This window comes from Trichoplusia ni, chromosome 24 (assembly GCF_003590095.1).
Source record: "Trichoplusia ni isolate ovarian cell line Hi5 chromosome 24, tn1, whole genome shotgun sequence".
Taxonomy (NCBI): domain Eukaryota; kingdom Metazoa; phylum Arthropoda; class Insecta; order Lepidoptera; family Noctuidae; genus Trichoplusia; species Trichoplusia ni.
The window spans coordinates 2,705,110-2,726,786 of NC_039501.1; the positions used below are offsets into that span (position 1 = coordinate 2,705,110).

General features: G+C 38.1%; 1 protein-coding gene across 1 annotated transcript; it reads left to right on the forward strand.

Annotated features, from left to right (window-relative positions):
* The first annotated feature begins 20 nt into the window (after positions 1–20).
* On the forward strand, positions 21–21,578 carry LOC113505054 (heterogeneous nuclear ribonucleoprotein U-like protein 1). Its single transcript, XM_026887561.1, has 28 exons — positions 21–312; positions 2,089–2,225; positions 2,810–3,028; positions 3,232–3,428; positions 3,831–3,865; positions 4,041–4,264; positions 4,657–4,782; positions 5,199–5,306; positions 5,645–5,735; positions 6,010–6,146; positions 6,565–6,670; positions 7,116–7,228; positions 7,504–7,661; positions 8,953–9,142; positions 9,553–9,729; positions 10,092–10,209; positions 10,685–10,763; positions 11,281–11,401; positions 14,903–15,025; positions 16,209–16,337; positions 16,888–17,056; positions 17,124–17,493; positions 17,678–17,802; positions 18,407–18,513; positions 18,958–19,060; positions 19,356–19,540; positions 19,869–19,931; positions 20,154–21,578. Exons 1-28 carry the CDS (start codon positions 183–185, stop codon positions 20,214–20,216), a joined length of 3,903 nt encoding a protein of 1,300 aa, XP_026743362.1. The 5' UTR covers positions 21–182; the 3' UTR covers positions 20,217–21,578.
* Positions 21,579–21,677: the final 99 nt, after the last annotated feature.

A 21,677-nucleotide genomic window follows, 5' to 3' on the forward strand; every position in this document is an offset into this window, starting at 1 on the left:
GCGGCGGCAACTATCTGTTTCTTTCCGCTTCCTTTGCGTGTTGTTGAGTGCAGCCATCTTGGTTTGGCTTGGCGCTTTCTTGTACTCGTAATACAATTTTGGCGAGTAATGTTTGATGTAACTGTTGTGTTGATACTGGAAAATTGTGATTAGTGGACGAAACTAGTTAAAAACGAAATAAAATGGATCCTGCAAAGATGAAAGTAGTGGATCTAAGGTCGGAGCTTGGCGCTCTCGGTTTAGATACCAAAGGGAACAAGCCGGCTTTAGTTGAAAGATTGAAGAAAGCGCTAGAAGCAATATCAGGAAAAGGTACATGTTGTTTGTTTTACTACTATGACCACTCCTGCAATGCGATTCTGTAGTTCAAACAGTCCTTTCAACAGAAATTCTATGTTGTTTGGCAAGGCACGTGTATACCTGAACATTTTTTGGCGAAAAATCGTTTGATGAGTGTAGCCGTTGCTTTCATATGACGTCATATATTTAACATGCGGAACCCTGGCACATAATATTTGGATTCGAAATGGAGGGAAAATAATTCTTATCAATCGAGTATATAATTATTTATTTATACGTGGTCACCATTAAAATTTTTAGTCAGTCTTATAATGCACGATTATAAACAAATATATTCTTTATTTAACATTAATTCAAACTCATATTGATTGCACAATTTACAAGTAGGTACTTTTGCAAGGCCCATTTTAAATATTTATACCTAATATTTTCTCATGGCCTTTAAAACATTCTATATTGTTTACAACAATTGTTTATAGTTTAAAAACGAGTGTAATTTTTTACTAATATGAAATAGCATGTTTTAACCACAAATGTATTTAACCATCTATCACCTTCTGTTACATATTCATCTGTTTCGTTTTCTAGGTTATTTAATCAGGTGTTGTTTTGACAAGATAAATTCTTATATAAATACAATAATTGTTAATTTCATGTTATTTTGCTGAAATATTTTCAATCAATACCTACATAATGGATATTATTACATTTGCTACTTAAGTCTAAATCTGAATTGATTATCCAATAACAACAACATCACTTGTTTGTTTGTAATGTCTAAACAATATCTACAGTATTAATTTTTCTGGTAATGCTACTACTTTTAGGCTTAGATTTATAAGTTCATAGCTTAATGCTCTAATTTAACATGTTCTTAAACCAACTAAATATGAAACTAATGATTATTTGACAAACTTAACCTCTTTAGGTAGTCATTACCTCAGATAAGATAAATTATTTATTTACTTAGTATTTTCTTTGTTGTGAAACTTTGTATTCATGTGATGATAATAAAACAACTTTATAATTTATTTAATACTTTTATAGTTGCCAAAAAAAAAAAAACAACCCTAGTTGTTGCCTGCGACTGTCTCTATGGCTATGGTCTAACAGAGATAAGGTAGGAATTTTTTTAATCAATCCACACAAATACAATAATTATTTTACTGCAGAGTTATGTTTAAACAGTGGTATCTTCTAAGATAATCCCTAAACATAAATTATGTTTAGTGCAACTTTGTTCAAAATTTAATTATTCCCTACTGTATTTATTTTTTGCATCTTCAAGTCAGATTCTTAATCTTCGTTTTCAATATAAAATCAAAAATAAACATATTTACCATCTAAATTCTTGTTAACTTGCATTATTGGGTTCACAGGATATTTAAACATAAATAAATATTTGCAAACACTTAGCACACCCCTATTCATATTTTGATTGGTGTATGGCATTGATAACAAAAAGCTTTAGCAAGCAATACAAAATTGTTAATAGGCAAATGTTTGACCTTGCTGATATGTATACAATACTACAGAAATATGGCTGCAAATTGTTCTCTAAATAAGAATTTGTACTCATGCAATTTGAGTAAGCCAACGTTTGGTCATATTTATATCTTGGTCTTGAACATTTCACAACTTTCAGCTCAAAAGGTAAAGTTTGTGATTGTATGTTTGTTAACACCATACTTTTTGCAGCTTTAACAAATATGCACATTATCATAATAGTCACTCAATTTAGCATAATTTGAAGTGAACAAGTGACTAAAGTTATTTGTTTGTTTTCAGCGTTACCTGACACATCAATCTTAGACACATCTACAGAGGATTCAGAGGGCTCCACTCCACGGAGGCCTGTCCCTGCGCCGCGAACGACAAGGAGGTCCTCGTCATCTCGCCTTCTTGCTACCCCTGCTAAGGCAACTGTGAGTATATTCTCCGGGAAATGTTTTAGGGTAAACCCCTAAAGAACTTTGAACTGTGTGTCAGTCTGAAGTGTTGTGTACTTTCACAACTCATTTGTAAGTTTACATTAGCTACTGGATTGCAATATACAAAGTTTAACAGAATAAACGCACGATCTTAAAAACTGACATTATACTCATCATTACGAACAACTTTTACTATAGGACCAAGAATGTAAACGCAAAAAATATACAAATCAGTACATTTTATCAAGTTGCACCCTGGAAATGTATTGAGCAGTCTATGTATTTTTTATAGTTAATGACCTGTGTAAGTCATAGACCTCTTGTAAGATCTTGCATTATTCTTATACAGAGTTATTAACAGAGTTTTGGATACTAGCATATTATGGGATAGAGGAAATAGAAAGTATTCAACTCCACACAGCTATTATATGCCGAACATTATCATTTTGGGCCAAAATTGTATTTTTCGTTTACTGCTGCATAATTAAATACTAAAAAATAAAATTATTTTTATTATTCCGTAATGTAATTGCTTTTTCAATTTAGTAACAATGATGATGTACCTATTTTACCACCAGCCACCACCACGTGAAGAGCCACCAGAGCCCATTCCGGAGGAACCAAAGCCATCCGAGCCATATTCTCCGAGCCAGGAGGACTCTGAGTCTGACACGGCACTCTTAGACACACCTGCAGAGAATGCGGACGCAGCCACTGCGCAGAAGCCTCGACCTGCAGCGCGAACGACACGAAGGTCCTCGTCATCTCGCCTGCTCGCTACACCGGCTAAGGCAACTGTAAGTTTATTATCTGATAATTGTGTTTGCATTGGGCCAATCGTTTAAAAACTATGAAGTATTGTGTATTTTCGTAAATCTTAATTTTTGGCGCCAAATGTGTCTTTTACTTCAGGAATCCACTTTTTCTGGGATTTTAAAATTGGATATTCTAATTGCTTTTGACTTAGTAACATTGATAATAATCCCTTCTTTATCATCAGCCACCACCACGTGAAGCACCACCAGAACCCATTCCAGAGGAACCAAAGCCGTCAGAACAATATTCTCCGAGCCAGGAGGACTCTGAGTCTGATACGGCACCACCAGTAGAACCTGCTAAGGTGGAGCCTGTGGCTCAGCCCAAGGCGAAGGAACCGGAACCAGAGCCTGAGCCAGAACCAGCTCCAGTAGTCGAGGAGTAAGTTTATAATATTGAATAACATCTATTAAAATCGAAACCAGTCGATACACTAATGGTAGGTCAATTGCCCTCAGTTCAATCCAAGGGTGTGCACCGCCTATCAGTCTGTTTAATGTTTTGATAGCTGGGAGATCAAGCATGATCCCTCTTAGTTCTTGTCAGATTGCTTCCCTACAGGCTATGACAGTAAGGAGACTTAGAGTGCATATACACTACATGCTGTGGCTGAAATCGGTCAGTACATTTAACAAGGAGAACTGACGATTAATGAGTAATTAATATGTTTTATCAACATTTTAAAAATATTTTACTACCAATTTCCGCTTCAATTTTGCTCAATTTCAATTTTCCTCTTTAAAGCTATTATTTTTATAATAAAAATAACCATGATTGTTTCAGGAAACCAGCTCCTGTAGAAGCTGTTGCTGACCCAGGTAACAAACTTTTCATCTTAAACTAACAAAATATGTTATGGCTGGTAAAACTTTAAATTTGAATAATTATTGTTAAGCTTATTTACTACAGACGATTCACTAAAAGTATTGATACACACACTGATTGTCTGTATCATTACAAGAAGAATTCTAATCAATTTTCATATATCTTTAGAACCAATGGAAGTCCAAGAAAGTTCAAACACAGAAGAAACTAAGCAAGATGTTGAAGAACCTGCCTTAGAGAAGGAAGCACCAATAGTTGAAGAGCCAAAGAAGGATGTTGAAGCAGCTCCAGAAGCCCCTGAAGATGAGAAAATGGAGGAAGGAAATGAGGACAAAGATAAAGATGAAGATGAGAGAATGGATCAAGATGAAAGAGGGAACTTTGATGATGAGGTATTTAGTTCACAATATCCATGGCAACTTTAATATCATGTAAAAATGGCAAGACCAGTTCTGATAAGATTTTTTGTACAATAATTTGGCACTGCGGTTTTACAAATAGGATGGTTTTTGTGTCTCTTTCAAGGAAGGATAATGTTTTTGTAGCTACCATAAGGTTATGACTAAGAAAGGTATTATTATTGCAAATCTGTTACACTTTCTCAGACTTCGTAGAAGGTTTTGATACAATTTTGTTTCACAGACTGCTGAAACTACAACTTGAAAAGTTCAGGTTATTATTTTACTTGTCTATGGTTTTATCATAGACATTTTAGCAGGCTTATGTAAATGACCTTATTATAATAAATAGAGAAATGTTTCGTAACAAAATACTCTCCTATCAGGAGCAGCGCGAGGAAGAAGAATGGGACAGTCTAAACGAAAGACTAAAAGTTCGTGAACAGGAACGCCTCGAGAGGGAGAGAAAGCAGGCTGAGGAAGACGCCAAACGAATGGAGGAAGTCAGCAATGTATGTATTACAAGGAGCTAAACTCTTACAATCCATTAACTAATCAATAAATGTAGTATCATCACATGTCTTTCCATTTTTGTTTTCTGTTGTTTTACATATAGGAAATTATGTGATTTTTATAAACAAAAGTCGTGTCAGGGAATTTACCTTATCAGAAATTAACTAGTACGAAATCACACACAATAAGATTTGATATAAATTGAATTTTTCGTCCATGGATGGATAGCAGTAGGCAATAGGGCAAGATTAGATATTCTTTTGAATAATCAAATTGTTTTAAACATAATATTAAAATAGTCTGCCCCCGAATTAATAGAAAAAGAGTACATTGTGTAATCAAATATTGACATAAACATGTCAAATGTAAGATTACCAGGATTAAAAATATTTTAATCTCCTGTATTTTAAAACAGGACCCTATCAAGCTAAATCGATTGAAGCGAAAGCAGGAAAAGAAGGCGCGCTGGAGCAACTTCTACAGGACTGTAGAGGTCACTAACGAAGTGCTCTCATTGCCTGAGGTATGTCATGCAGGCTGTAGACTAGGCATCTCCAAGTAGAATGATCTTCACATGTACTGCCCTTCGTGCCATGTAGTTAGTGTATTTGTAGACAGATGTACGATTTGATGAGAAAAATGTTTGAAAAGTCGGAAACTGAATTGTAGATTGATGATTTATGGATTTGAATGGTGTGTCCCGACGCGCCCGCTTTTCTTTGTCATAAAAACTGACAAACCGTTTAAGTTGTGGTCTGATAACTATACAGATTTGATTAGCCATTTGGATTGTAAGACGTATTGTGATAAAAAAGTTATTATTATTATTGTTCATGTTGTTTTTTCCTTTGTTTTTATCAGGAGGCGCAATCTAATAAGGACAGAAAGGAGTTTATTGATATTAAGATTCCTGAGCCAGAGATTGATGATAATAAAATAACACTTTCATGGTGTAAGTATAAAGGTTTTACGCAGTATATTGGCAGTAGAAAATATTTCAAATGTAAAATATTTCAATTGCAATAATAACTGAAATTGCTTATATCTTTAGTAGTAATTCCGCATTTTTTGGCTAAACATATGAAACATAAAAATAGAAATTTACTTTATTAGAGTATTACCAAACTTTTTGGTCATATTTAATTATATTACAGCATAACATTTTACATTTGATTGAGAAAAAAATAACTGTCCAACATCAACTAATTGATTATTTGTTTTCATAGACGACAGTGACTTAAACCAGTACCTAGAAGTACCGGAACTGAACAGCGTAGTGCCGCTGAGCGAGGGAGCCTTCGCCTACGCGTGGGCCGGCGCTCGCGCCAGCCACGGCGTGGAAACAGGGAAAGTCTGCTACGAGGTAACGTATTGGCATTTTGTACTAATTAACGCGGGATCCTTTAACGAGTAAGATGCGTCCCTTTTTGGAGGCGTACACGGGGACACAACACACAGGGGCTTTGTTGAGAATTTTATTCTAAAATGTGTTCTAAAATTATTATAATGTAATGTACAAAGAATCAGAGACAACATATTAAATTACATCTGACATTATCATTACATTATTAACTGAAAGCTGTTTTATCGCATATTTATCGGGATAGCCCGACTTGGTTCGGACTTAACAGGAGTCTTTAATCATGAGCTTACACATTGTGGTCGGATGCCCGAAAGATACTATAAAAATATCTCTGCATACTTGGGAAAACAACATATGTGTGCGAAAAGTATGCGTTCGAAAATAGTGTATGCATATAACTGAGTCCATTAACTTACAGGTTCGAGTCGGTAACGTGGCGACACCTAGCGAAGGCTTGGAGAAGGAACCCATCAGTTCTGGACTAAGAATAGGCTGGTCTACGGAAGACTCCTCTTTACACTTAGGTAGGTACCGCTCAATGTAGATAAAAACACTCTGAGGCGCCTGTGGGTGGACTTATTATAATAGTAGTAGTGAAATTTTTACTTCGACGAACTTCTCGTGTGGTGAATTGAATGTAAAATCAGGTGATAGAGTATAAGCCATATGGTCATATGGCCATATGGTCTAAAATACTATTGAACAATTCTCAGGTTTGCTGGCTTCAATATTTTTAGTAGGTGATAATTTCTTGCTTGAAATCGTAATGCCGAGAATTAAAATCTTTGAATTGGCAACTGACGAAGCGCATGACATAATAAATAGGCGAAACCTCTTATCTCACCTTTTACCACCGAGTTCGTTAATAATTCGATGACTGTTTGTGTGAGGTGTCGTAGATATCTCTTTTTTAAGTCTCGAAAATTGGAATAAAAAATTGTAAGATAATAAATGTTGTGATTGCGACAGGTGAAAGTGAATTCAGCTGGGGCTACGAAAGCTCAGGGCGCGCTGTCTCCAACAGCGAGTTTAAGGAATACGGAAAACCGCTCTCGGAGAAGGATGTTGTCGGGGCTTACTTGGTTAGTAAAGTACTTTGTATGATAAGAATTGAACTTACGACCAGCATTTGCCGGTTAATGTCGTAAGAGTCGAGAGAGTGTCGTAAGAGAGTCGCATAAACGAATCCGATGTTTGACAAATAAGTTTATTGATACCCTGGAAATTATTTATCACCCAACTGCAGATTTATAACCGTAATAGCTATTGCATCAAAATTATTATCTAGGTTTTCATCACAATAATTTCCTCGTTCTCGGGAATACCAACCTCATCATAAAATTGATTGTTTAACCAGGACCTAGAATCGAGCCCCTGCAAGATATTCTACACGTTAAACGGCGAGGAGCTGGGCACAGCGTACGAGTTCGACAAGAGCGTACTGACCGGCCGGCCGCTGTTCCCACACATACTCACCAAGAACACCTGCTATAAAGTCAACTTTGGTTATGAGAGGTAATTATGACATCAATTTGTAAAAAGCATGACATGTTGTGATTCCCTGTTAGGAATGAAATATCGTGATACTGCAACATTGTAATATACTTCATAAATGTTTATTGACATTCTCGTAAGCTTCAGTCACGCTTTTCCAATAAAATAATTATAATAAAGATTAGCATAATCCAGGGTATGGAGGTTTTGCTACTTGTAAAAAAATACAAAAGATGTAGTGAGTCTCACCTTTGATTATGTCTGTCAGATTATGTTCTATATTTTAGTGTATCAAAAATCATTATATACTAAAACGTTACGTAAATTGCTTATGAGAATATTATCTAAATACGTTATTGCCTTACTATGTGTTGGCACAATGGTCAAAATTATATGTAGAAAATATGGAAGTTTCGTAAAAAGGCTACTACCATTACTATAAAATGTACTATCGGCAGGTAATATAAGTTAATACTACATGCCTTTATTTAATGATGTGCATTAGTTTTCCTTTACACTCATTAATGCAAGCAATGACATACATAATACATTAACTTTGAACTATGTGTGTAACGCTCTTATGTCGTAAGTAACATTTTCAGTTCAAGGTCAGGTCAATGAACCTGTAACCTTGACACTAACAATGGGGTTGAAACGTCGGGAATAAAGCCGTTTAAAAATAAACATTTTCAACATCTGTCATCCGCATGTTCTTCAAATACACACATATGCAAATTGTCGTATGTAGAGTACGTACTATTGTTTCGATCGTAACAGGGGTAGGGAAGTTGAATTTGAACAGGATTTCGATGTCCCGTTTAGCAAAGGGGAACGCACCCTCGCTATTAGTGCACGTCGGCGGGTTCGAGCCCCGCACTCGGGACGGATTTTGCATGTTTGCCAATACATTTATTCCTGTAGATCAACCCGTATCATACTAATTGTGATACGAGTTTCAAAGCAGGGTACAGTTGCGATTCCGTCGTTTATAATCGTGTATTCTGTAATACATGAGTTCTCTAACGGAATAACATACATAACAACATTTTTACGATTATTACTTGAAAGGATTTTTTGCAAACGAACAATCAATTACTTCACAGTCTTTGAAGTAATTAATTATGAGATATCGAAAAGGAGTTAATTATTTAATAAGAAAACATTTATTAAGGTTTAGTAAAAGATATTTATTGTTTTCTGTATTATTCAAGCCACGGAAAGCCAGTTGCTACCATCTAAATTGTGCTTGCTAATTAAAAGCACAAAAATATTGTATCAAATATAAAATTTGTTTATTTTTCTATTTCAACAGATACACCATGCTCACTAAAACAAAGACTGTACGTAAGCGTATGGAAGTTCCAGTGGAACAAGTTTTAGAGGAGAAGAGGAAGATAGAAGCAGAGCTGCAGAAGCAGAAGGAGGAAGCCGCGCAGAGGGAGCGCGACCGAAGGGAGAAAGAAAAGAAGGAGAGGGAAGAACGGCAGAAGAAGAAGAAAGAGGTAAATTTTGTAAAAACACAGTTACATTTTAGTAATATATCCGGGGCCTTAGTTGGGCATATCACCAATGATTCGACAGCCTTTAATGATAAGGTGGGGTTTGAAGCAGAGATATTATTATTTATTAACCTATAATAGTAGCTGCGATCAAGGAAGATGTTATATCTAAGGGTCGTGGAAGAAGAAACAACAACCTAGACTTACAAGCTCGTTTATTTGACTGAGCAGCAGTCATTAATCCATATGCCGTGCCCATGCACTTCATCATTATTGTTTTTAGAGTATATTTGTAGGTACCCACATAACAAAAGAATTGACGCCATATTTATACTAACAATAACTTAAATTAAAATCACAATTCTGTTTGGAATAGCTCTAAAAATAATATTAATTATAATTAAAATTATCAGGAACGCGAAAGGCAGGAGCGTGAAAAGAAAGAAAAAGAAGATCAAGAGAAGAGAGACAGAGGCGAGGAGGTGACAGAGCAGGAAGATGGTGAGAAGGCTGAGGCTCAGGAGGATGGTGACAAGGAAAAGGAGAGCGAGGACATTAAGGATGAACCAGAGAAAGACAAAGAGCCTAAGGTTAGTATTTAAAATGAGGTTGTCTAGTCCTGAAGGCCTTGAGTGTAATACCCCTCGAAAGAGGCATTTCTATTATTGTTTTTATCAATAGAAAACACACAAATGCATAATGACATTTAATTCGATTAGTCGTGTGAAACGTCTTAGTACCAAACACCAATTAATTAGAAATGTGTTCCTTTGCGTGGATTGACGCTTTGCTGAGCTGATGCGTTTGTATACTGTTGTTGTTAAGGTTTAGTTTGACACTTATCGTAAACAAGTTTTTGCGGAAAATATTATACGCCATTTTGTTAGCTGAATTCTATCTTTCACAAGCAAAAAATATTCGTATCACTAATATCAACAATATACTTATACAGGAAAACGGCGAGAAAACCGATGAACAGCCAAAAGTAGAAGCTGCTCCTGAGCAAATGGAGACGGAACTGACTGAAGATAATACTGAAGAACCAGAAATCAAGGAAGAAGCTTGCAATGGTGAGTAAACTTAAGGCAGCATTTCATCATAAATGGACATCAACTTCTTAAATTCTTTGATTACTTAGTATCGGCAATAAACTTGTGTCTTGTCTAACAATGGTCAAAGCTCTTACAATTAAAAATAATTAAATTTACAAGTTATGTGAGTATAATTTGTCAAAAATGAAAAAGTATTGTTGTTGTGAGGAATACGATAACCTGTGAAGTAATATGTCACTGGTAACACCTATGTGATATCAGTATCTGAGCAGGAATATCAATATTTCGTATTTACTCTCGTATGTTTTATGATATATGAGATCGCAAGCGGAATTACACTGATTTATTTCTTTATTAAAAGCGGTAAGAATACATCATAAATATGCTCTGAAATATAAACCCAAAACAACGCACGAAATAATGTTATTGACTAAATTTTAACTTTATAAATCAAGTTATAAAATAACCTTATATTTATTTCTCTTGTTCGTAGAAGGCGAAATCCCCGAAGTGACGGAAGAGGAAGTCCTGAAAGGGCATGTATTAGACAAGAGAATCAAATTCGTTATTAGGTAAGTTAGTCAACATACATATTACACACACACAGACGCTTTTTCTAAGCTGTGGGGAAACATTAAGCTAATACAATATAGCCATTTAGTTCTGAGAAGCGAGGGCTTTGTCGATCAGTGGGCTGAGATCGTGCGAGGTCGAGTCCTGTAAAGATTTTTTCAATTAGTAACACTATGTGTTATTGGTTATCTGAGCAGGTATATCAAAACTTTCGTATTTACTCTCGTATATTTTGTAATGTATGAGATCGCAAGCGAAATTACATTTTTTGTGAACTTACTTACTTATTTTAATGTAATTTAGCCCCATTCCATTCGTAAAAAAGTATAAGACGTCAGTTCTTAACATAGCTGTGAAATATAGTATTAGAATATAGCATTTTCTTTGTCGAAAGCGTTAATTCAGAAAGTACGTTGGCAGGTTGTAACCCTGTGTCGTAATAAAACAAGCTTGGCTTATTATTTACAAAGTCCTGTAAAATACTCAAATGGTATATGTCCAATTGTTTGTTACCAGATACACGGTGGAGGAGGAGTTGGACGGTCCGGAAATAGAGTTACTGTCGGGCTACCAGCTGCTGCGATACGCCGCGCTCGTGGCCGGGCCCAAGCGACCCGACACCGTCGGACAGTGCGAGGTAACGACACACATTATTATTATTATTATATACAAATATAAACATTGTACAAAAATAGCCAAACTGTAAAACAGTTTACTGGCGAAAATACCGCTCTTATAACTAACATTGTTTATTTATTTATTTATATATAGGTTTACCAACAGCTTCTGTGTACAGTAATGCTTATGTATTTTGATAATTATGTCTAAGACTTACACAGTCGCCAATTACTGGTTAACCAGCATTCACAAAAGAAGTGATAAGTGCTAAGAATAATCCAAAACTAAAACTAAATTAACTAGGTTACATGAGCTTGAAGTTAAAAATACAATAGAGCAATAAACTTAAAACATACTTATAAAACAAAAACAGTATTTTATCTTTGCAACAGGAGAACAGGAAAACTAATAATAATAACCTACTGAGATCAGAGTTGAACTTAAAGATAGATAACTTAATAAAATACAATATAATATAAATCTATGTACTACTAAACACAATTAACATTTTGCTGTGACTCTTGGGACTCCAATAATCGGGCCTTAAAGATGTTATAGGAAACTTGGTAAATATCAAGATCGGGTAGGGATTTAATTAATGCATTCATCTCTCTGCTAAGCCTGACCAGTGGCGAGTTTACTCCTATGTTGGTTCTAGTTATTGGAGTATGGAATAGGTTGGTAATGGGATGTCTAGGAATATTGTATGGTACTTTTAGTCCAACATTTTCTATGAGTTTAATACAATCTAATTTATTGTTCAACAATTTGTAGAAGAACATGAGGTCGTGCATCAGTCGACGGTCGCGTAGAGAGACCATTTCATAACACTGAAGACGTTGTTCATAAGGACAACGAGGTGATATTTTGCCAGATGTGTAGGCTAAGTGCTTTGTGAAGGCCCTTTGAATGCTTTCCACTCTTTGTGACTGCACCGCGTAGAGCGGATTCCACACTACGCTAGCAAATTCTAAGTGGCTGCGGACTAAGGCATTATATAGTACAATTTTTGTTCTAATCAAATTAAACCCTCTAGAACTCCTCTTAAGGAATCCAAGCTGACGTGCCGATTTCGTTACGATACTATCTATTTGGCTCCTAAAGTTCAAATGACTGTCCATGATCACACCCAGATCGCGTACCTCAGTAACGGTGTTCAACACTACACCTTTTACGTTGTACGAGACGAAATCAGACTGTTTCTTCCTGGTGAATCTGATATGACTACATTTCTTGACATTAAGTTGCATATGATTTATCCTGCACCAATTATCAATTCTGTCTATGTCATCTTGAATCAAAGCAGTATCCTCTTTGGAAGATATAGTTTTAAATATTTTAAGATCATCAGCAAACATTAGGTATTTACAGTGACGGATATGATGTGTGATATCATTAATAAAAAGCGAAAACAGAACTGGTGCGAGGTGAGAACCCTGGGGAACTCCTGAGTCAGCAGAGTATGAGTAGGATTCATAGCCATTAACGGCAAGAATTTGTGACCTTCGAGACAAATAGGACGAAAACCATTTCAACAATGATCCATGTATACCGTTATACCGTAACTTCGATAGTAGCAGAGAATGGTCTACCTTGTCAAACGCACTGCTGAAATCCGTGTACACAGCGTCTACTTCCAACGCCTTGTCAAGAGCTAAGGTCACTTCAGATACAAACTCGACGAGATTAGTTTCTACGCAGCGACCAGCTTTAAATCCATGTTGACTTGGTGAAATAATTTTATCAATGTGGTGAGTAATGATAGGACAGATCAGCGCTTCAAAGATCTTGGGAAAACAGGATAAAATTGAGATAGGACGATAATTTTTAACATTAGCTGGATCACCTTTTTTCAAAACCGGGACTATTTTCGCTCTTTTCCATACATCAGGGAAGATACCGTCATCTAGGGAAGAATTAAAAATAAAGTGCAATGGTAGAGCCAGTTCACGGCAGCAACGTTTTATGAATAAGGGGGGTATCGAGTCAGGACCTGGCCCCTTCAAAATATCTATACGTTTGAGCTTATTAAAAACTTGGTTCTCTGTAAACTTAATTGAACCTATAATTGAGTCAATCCCTGAGAAATCATTGGGACAATTGTTATTTGAGAAATTGGTAGGTACACGACTATAAACTGATACAAATTGATCCGCAAAAAGATTAGCAATTTCAGGACCACCACTAACTACCCTATCATTCATAGACATTTCAGCAGGTATACTAGATTCACCTCGGCGCTTATCTTTTATGAACCTCCAGAAAGTTTTAGGATTCTTAGGAATATCATTCTCAATCTTGCTTTTGAAATTTTTGTAACAGTCGTTCATTAATGCGTGACAGCGACTACGAAGTAATTCAAATGTGAGTCTGTCCCGAGGATTTTTATATTTGCGGTATTTTTGTTGACTAACCTTCGGCTATAAGTCGCTACTGTCGGCAGCAGGACTCAAGCTCGTCTTGCCATCTCCTTGACGACCTGCCGCAAGGGTCTTTTAGTTATTTTACACCCAATGTGGTGGTTAGGTTAGCCCAAACTCATTCGACATCCTTTACGAAAATTTAGTTAGTGTTAACCGCGTCCGTAATTAAGAGCGGGCGATAATTTCAGTCAAACAGTTTCTAGACCGATTTGACACAGTGTAATTCTTGGAAATAATAAATGGTTATGAAATGCAAAGGCCGAGGTTACGAATGAAGAACTCATTCGACCCAGTTTCCGTGATCCTTCTCAACAAAAATGTTACTTTTCGACCAAACTCGTGTTAAATAAATTTAAATTATACTTCTCCTAGTTCTAACGCTAAAATAACTCCTTATGCATTGATGTGATAATTAAAAATCACATCTCTTTCTGAAAAGGAATGTAAATCCCATAAATTTGATAATTTCGATTCGTTTACATTTGATATAACATTGCATTTAATCAAACAAATAGGAACCTAAAATACCCTGCGAAGTTACTTCTCACTGGTAACACTTATGTGCTATCGGTTATCTGAGCAGGAATATCAATATTTCGTATTTACTCTCATATGTTTTATAATATATGAGATCGCAAGCGAAATTACACTGATTTATTATAATCATATTTGTGTAATTTTGTAATTGCACCCTTAAAATAACAATAAATGATGTAAAGTGTCACTGCGTTAAACTTCAATTTTGATACTTGTATTAATAATTATAGAGACGTAAAGTTTGAAATCTACTAAATCAAATACGAATAATACCAGTAGAAACTCATGTTATTTATGAGTTTCAGACGCCATTTTATAACCCGAAAAATACCGTACTTACGACTCTGACCCGTGCCCAAGTAATTTATTATTATTACTAGCCTGGAATGTCCCACTGCTGGGCAAAGGCCTCCTCACTCTTCTTCCACTTGTCTCTCTCATGAGCCGCGAGTGACCAGTTCGGTAAGAACAAATCCAAGTCATCACGCCATCTCCGTCTGAGTCTGCCTTTAATTTATAAACAAAGGTTTGATGAGTAATATAGCTTGTAATTTGTCCAGGTGATCCTCATGGTGGGCATGCCGGGCTCGGGCAAGACGTACTGGGCCAAGCAGCACGCGGCCGACAACCCCGAGCGGCGCTACAACATCATCTCCACCGGCGCGCTCTTCGACCGCATGAAGGTACACGCACCACTCCACACTGCCGCACACGACACACTACACACTCCGCAATATTCTATGTACCGAATGTCGAGACTATTCAACTTATGGCGTTTTAGTATTGGTTGATCACGAAAACCAATAGTAAAGTGCTTTACTTGCAGTCTGCTGAAAAAATTGAAATCTAAATAGCGTTTCCTCCTTTGAAAAATTAAAAGACGACCACGTAATGTTCGACAGTCGATTGTGGAAAGTACGTGATGGTCTAATTTTTACATACACTTGTTCATAGACGTGATTTTTACACACTAAACAATGACACACTAATTGTTTGACAATTATTATTTATTTAATGAGATTATGGTTAAATACCCTTTCAGTTGTTGCGGTGTTCGGTCTCATGATAATATTTTTTTCATTAATTTATTTTCTTTGCTTCAAAATGTGTTTGTTAAACTAAACGCGCATGATTTTGACAAATAATAGTTAGAAATAAAGCAGCTTAAAAAAAAGTAAATAATGTTACGTCTCTATAATGAGGTAAGTTGAGATATATGTGTTATTCACAGCAAGGTAAGTGTTCAAGATCAGAGAGCTATTGTTTTGACTGTATCATTATTCATTATAATCTTTTATTTCAATACTTAAAATCTAGGCCAATCATGCTTGCGAAGCTTCTAACATATTTTATCCAATATTTCATGCATCGCCCAAACAAAGTGAGACGTCCTTCTGCAATAATTGAAAGTGTGGAGTAAAAATGTTGTTTTTCTATAATTACTCACATATATTTGTTTCTTTCGCACACTGCCTCACACACAACACTCGACTCGACACGAACTAATGATGTTTTACTTTCAGCTGTGAATGAGGTATGAGCACAAAAAAAGCGAGAAAACCAACCAAACAACTGTAAACATTGATACTAATGTTCGTCTGTATTTTCAACAGGGTTCAATATGATCAACATTTATAAACCAAACATTATAACAAAACAATGTTATGTGACCTTTAGCGGTCTACAACAATACCAGTGTAGTTAATATGATACCAGTGGATCGCCGAGTGAAGAGGACCGACGTACCGAGTCCCGGTCAGCAAGGACAGTCCCTGGTATCACACAACATATTACTTAGTTTAAGATAGCGTAAGTGTTCCGCGCCGGCCCGGCTCTGTAACTGTATTAGTGCATACGTCAATCCAGGTGGACTGTAAGCCCTTCCGCGCCAGCTACGACGGCAGGTGGGACGCTATGGTGTCCAAATGCGCTAAATGCGTGCTAAAGTTGTTGGAAATCGCCAAGGGACGCAAAAGGAATTTTATACTCGACCAGGTGAGCAACACTTCCCTAATAACTAACTTGTTCATTTGGCAGCCACACTTAATTCAGGAACAATCGAGATTGATCACGAACCCCCTTGACTGTTTGGCCGAGTCTCTATCTTTTCTCTTACTTACACCGATCATTCCACATATACATGTTTGTCAAATTATATAGCGTCTATCTAGCTTCGTATGTCATCTATATATCTACGCATCTTCATAAGGTACGTGCTATATATAAGTGTAGAGTAAGGCTATGTATCACGACACCGCTTCCGCGATCCCGTATGTAGTAGTAGTAGCGCGGCGCAGGTGAGTGCGCGGGAGCGGTGCGCGGTATGCCACACGGCCACATGAATAACCGCGAATGGGATCTCTATTGAGCTTGTTCTAGGTGTCGATCTGCCACAAAACATTAATACAGTAAAAGCCACCGCTGGATATCGTCACTGTCTATAATGAGAATGTTTTGCTCCACATCATAATCTACGCTGGGACTCGACGACGGCGATCGACGTAATTCGCGACCGCGGTTTCGATATCGCTTTGGGTAAAAACAGACGAACGTATACCCGTCGGCCCAGCGACGCAAGTTGAGGGAATTCGACGGTTACCGGCGGATCGCGGTCGTGATCGTGACCGACGACGAGACCTATCGCGACCGGCAGAAACGGCGCGAGGAGCTCGACGGCAAGGAAGTGCCCGACGGAGCCGTCGTGGACATGAAAGGTGCGTACCCGCCGCGGCCGCGCGGCCCCGCCCGCCCCCCGCCCGCCCTCACGCGCCTCTGTTGCAGCCAACATCACGCTGCCGGCGCGCTGCTCGTGGCTGGACGAGGTGCGCTACCCCGAGCTGGGCGAGGACGCCGCGCGCCTGGCCGTGGACGCGCTGCACCGCGAGGCGCGCGCCGCCGGCGTCTGCCGCGACCAGGCGCGCCGCGCGCCCGAGCCGCCCGCCAAGCGCCGCCGCTCCGCCGAGCGCCGCAAGGGGCCCGAGCGCCTCGAGCGCGCCGAGCGCCGCCGCGACTTCCCCAAGGAGCGCGACGAGCGCTGGGGCTCCGGCCGCTGGGGCGCCGCGCGCGGCTCGCGCTGGGGCCCGCGCGACGCGCGCCTGCCGCCGCCGCCCAACCGCTTCGACCGGCCCTGGCCGCAACCGCCCACCACGCGGTACGCACGCTACGCAACATGTTACAATTTTTATTTCAGCTGATTCACAACAGACAACACAACCATATTCATTTTTTTTAATTTAATATAAGAAAACGTAGACCATACTATCGAAAAATAAACTTTCTGGTACATGATATTGTATTCAAAACATGTATTACCATGTCATGTATTTGCCCTGCAGTGGCGACTTCGGTCGCGGAGGGGCGCGCGGGGCCCGCGGAGGCCGCGGCGGACCGCCTGACCGCTTCAGTCGCGAGAGGCCGCACCGGCCCAACGACCGTATGGACAAAAGGCCGCACCAACCTGGTAACTACTGCTTGTATCATTGCAGATTACATTCCCACCTCTTCTCAATATTATTCTATCAAAAAAAGCCCTGCTGATTAATATTCTATTCTTTTCTAAGACTGGGGAATTTAAATAGCAATAGAACCTCTATCTATCAAAGCGTGACTTTTTGCGAGTTCGATCTTGAATTTTTGTAAAATCCCTTGTGACACAAGGATTAAATTCCTTAATTCGAAAGTGGTTTAAAGAAACCCCTATGCCTAGAAGCAATAAAAGATTAAAAAGCGTCATGAGACTAAGTGTTAATATGTATAGTGCCACTTTCATGATGCGTGGTGAAAATACGGGAATCAATGCATGTACAATGTATTTTTCTCCAGTAAATCACTTGAAAAATTAATTGGAACTTTTTATATCTGCCACGGCAAGGCGAAGTGTGGAGTACACTACACAGGCTTGTTCTTGAATCAACAGTCTGTTGTTTGGAAGAGATTGCTTTTTAGCTATAAGACCTCCTTTTGTACTCATTATATTTGTTTGTATTGCCCTAATTTGTTTTTCCTTATGGTGTACAATAAAGAGTATTGTATCTATGTACGTATTAAGTAGTAATGTGTGTCAGGCAACAACAACGGCGCGGGTTCGTGGCAGCGCGGCGGGCGCGGGGCGCTGCAGCCGCCGCGCGCGCAGCAGCCCGCGCAGCAGCGGCCCGGCCCCAACAACATGAAGGTAACACACGCGCCACATACATCCTACTAAATACACTATTTAACTAAATATGTAGGAAACTCAATTACTCCCGCGGATAGACTTCCAAAATATATCGGAATGAGAAAGTTAATATGATAAAGAGGGTTCAAATCCTGTGTGACGTCACTTCCTACGTCGACGTCGGTCACTTTTTAGCATCAAGCGACGTTATTAGCCCCCTCTTTCTATACGTTTCATTATCTTTGATGCGATTCGACTTGGTATTATTTTTATTTAAATTCAATTACAACTCAGTTTTTTTCTTGTAAAAAAGACACTGATGCTTATAAATTTTAAAGATGGTTAAAGAATTTCTATCGTATTATCAAAACTACTGATGAAAATATTAAAGTATGATAAGTTCCTGACTAGAAAACGTCTACATCCTTTTAGGATATTCAACTCCTTGTTCTATTTAAACAGGATGGTCAGAATCAGAACCAGAACCAAAATCAACAGAACCAACAGGGTTGGAACCAGTGGCCCGGCGGTTGGGGAGGCTGGGGAAATTGGAACCAGAACCAAGGTATGCTACTGTATCTAAGTATTACTTTGTTCTGCTGTAACTAATGTTTGTGCGTAGATTGTCAGGTACGGAATTGTAGGTTAAAATAATATCTTACAAATTCAACGAAGAACAGGGCATCCCAGTGTGGGATTCAGAGAATCCATTGCACTGTGTTATCTTGCTTGTTTAAGTTTTATTTACAGACTCTTAATAGCCAGAAAAATGAATTATTTAAGAAAAATAACCTATGATAAGCCAATAAGGAAACCTGTTTAATAAAGTAAATTAATAAATATGTTCGTTTATCAACAAGGTTGGGGCAACTGGGGTAACTGGGGCAACTGGCAGCAGCAGCAGGGCGCGGGCGCGGGCGCGCAGGCGGGCGCCGGCAAGCAGCAGCCGCAGCAGCAGCAGCAGCAGTGGCCCGCCAACTACTCCGCGCAGCAGTGGTACCAGTGGCAGCAGTGGCAGCAGCAGCAGCAGCAGGCCTGGCCCGGGGTACGCACGACCACTACACACCAGTAGACTCAACTCAGGATGAATGATGTAGAAACTCGTTACGACAAAGATCACCCATCTACGGATCAAATATGTCAAGCATAGCTTAACCTGTGATCGACTCATTTATGCAGTAACAGCTTAGCTACGAGCTAGTACACTCAGCAACACATTTACGAAATCGATGCTCTTGCTGACTCTACAGTACCTAAATCATCAGCCTTCGAGATATGTATCATGCCACACAGCGCAGAGCATAGAGTCTTGCTTCCATGATGACTACGGAAGAGCTGATGAAGATTATAATGCATCGTCTTTTGTTTTACAGTACCAACAAGGGAACCAAGCAGGAAACACGCCCGATGCACAAGCGTGGGCGCAGTACTATCAGGTATGTACTATCATATAGCAGAACCTTATGGACACATTTATTTATTTGGTGCTGAAATGTATACAGTTACACAACAAACAGCTTTTAGATGTACGGTTGTAGACTTTGATCAGGTAATACAAGTTTTAAACGATAATCCTGTTACTATTTGCATTTGTATCTATCTACTAGAAGTATACAAACTCATCAGTAAATGCACTTACACATTATTTTCCATTGCAGAACTACGGCAGTGGCAACGCGAATAACGCAAATAACGCAGTGTCGGGCGGCGACAAGAAGTGATCCTTACTGGCGAGCGACACTCGTCACCGCGCGGCCCCCGCGATCTTATAGCCTCCGCCCACCGTAGTCGCGAACTACAGTGCTCAAACAGAGACGGGAAAATCCTCAGTGTTCAGTGTCGTGCTAACTATATCAAGACTTATCCGTAATCAAATTCACTACAAACCGAGGATATCTTCCTTATTCCTTATCCTAAGGGACTCATCTCAAAATTGGACTATCACCCTCCGGTTTCAAAAAGGCTGGTCCATGTCTTTTATGCTGCTGGTCTTTTATCAAAAGAAATGTGATTGTTTGATCAAAAAAAAAAAAAATTAACCAGTCACTATTCTCAATTAAGTGACAACCTTTATTTTGATTGGTCGTTCAGAAACTGGGGCCTAGTGTTGTAATGTCACCAAATCGTATACAGATTGACAATGCAAAGGTTAAATATAAATAAAATATTAAAAATAAGTTTGGAATGTCGACGGAAAATCAAGTTGTATGAGAGTCACAGTGAGCTTGAAACTGATGTATGATATTAGGTTACTCAAATAAGATAGCTTCTAATGTTCATGTTCCCCTGAAGTTTTAGGATATACTTATAGATGAGGTCAAAGAATGCACATAAGTATGAACCTTCAGTCCTTCTTAATAAGAGCGTTTATTTCAATGCATGTGCAAAGTGAATACTTTGTTATTACTTTATTTTGCCTTTGCATAGTCGTAGCAATCAATATTAGTTAAAATGTTCAGGTTTTGTTATTTCATATTTAATTGTTTCTCACTGTGTTGTTTTACTTTTTATGCAAATCGGCTAGGGAATACATTTGTAATTGATGTAACACATTGAAACAAGAATCATTACTATTATTAAATTTGTTTGTCAGAAATCTTTGACTATCATGTAAAGCAAACATTATTGTGTAATGTTAAATATTAGTAAATTAAGAAAGGCAAATTAAATTAACTTGTATATTGTAACTGATTAGTTTAAGAAGATTATCTTGCATGACTACAAACAAAATGAAGAGATACAAAAATGTTTGTGAAAATTAAGTATGTTTCAATGTTGTTACATAAAATAGTATTGTTTGATTTTACTCAAGTGTGGGTGCAGTGTTGTAGAAACACTGTATACAAATACCAATTAGGTATAGAATTAACTTTTAGTTATTTTTTAGGTATATCTAATATAATCGGGGGGTTAGTAAGTAATTGTAATTTAATTAATGACTAAGTTACAGTTAGTAACTAGGACTAGATTGTGTGAGAGAGTGAATGTTAAGCTTATAGCTTCTTGTACAAATGTTTTAGTGAAGTGTGGGTTCGAAGGTCACTACTGATAATGATTTAATAATAAAATGTATTCAATAAGGACTCATGTTTTATATTCAATATACTATACCTACACCGTTCTGCTTGCGTGTGGAGCCGTTTCACTGAGCTCAACCTGTGCAAGTTGCAAAACGTACACAT

What these genes read in the sequence shown, in the direction of transcription:
- LOC113505054 (XM_026887561.1), top strand. Translation starts at nt 183, where the DNA reads ATGGATCCTGCAAAGATGAAAGTAGTGGATCTAAGGTCGGAGCTTGGC. An exon ending in AGAAAGACAAAGAGCCTAAG is followed by an intron (nt 9,730 to 10,091) that starts GTTAGTATTTAA and finishes ATACTTATACAG; the next exon opens with GAAAACGGCGAGAAAACCGA. An exon ending in CCGGCCCCAACAACATGAAG is followed by an intron (nt 18,514 to 18,957) that starts GTAACACACGCG and finishes CTATTTAAACAG; the next exon opens with GATGGTCAGAATCAGAACCA.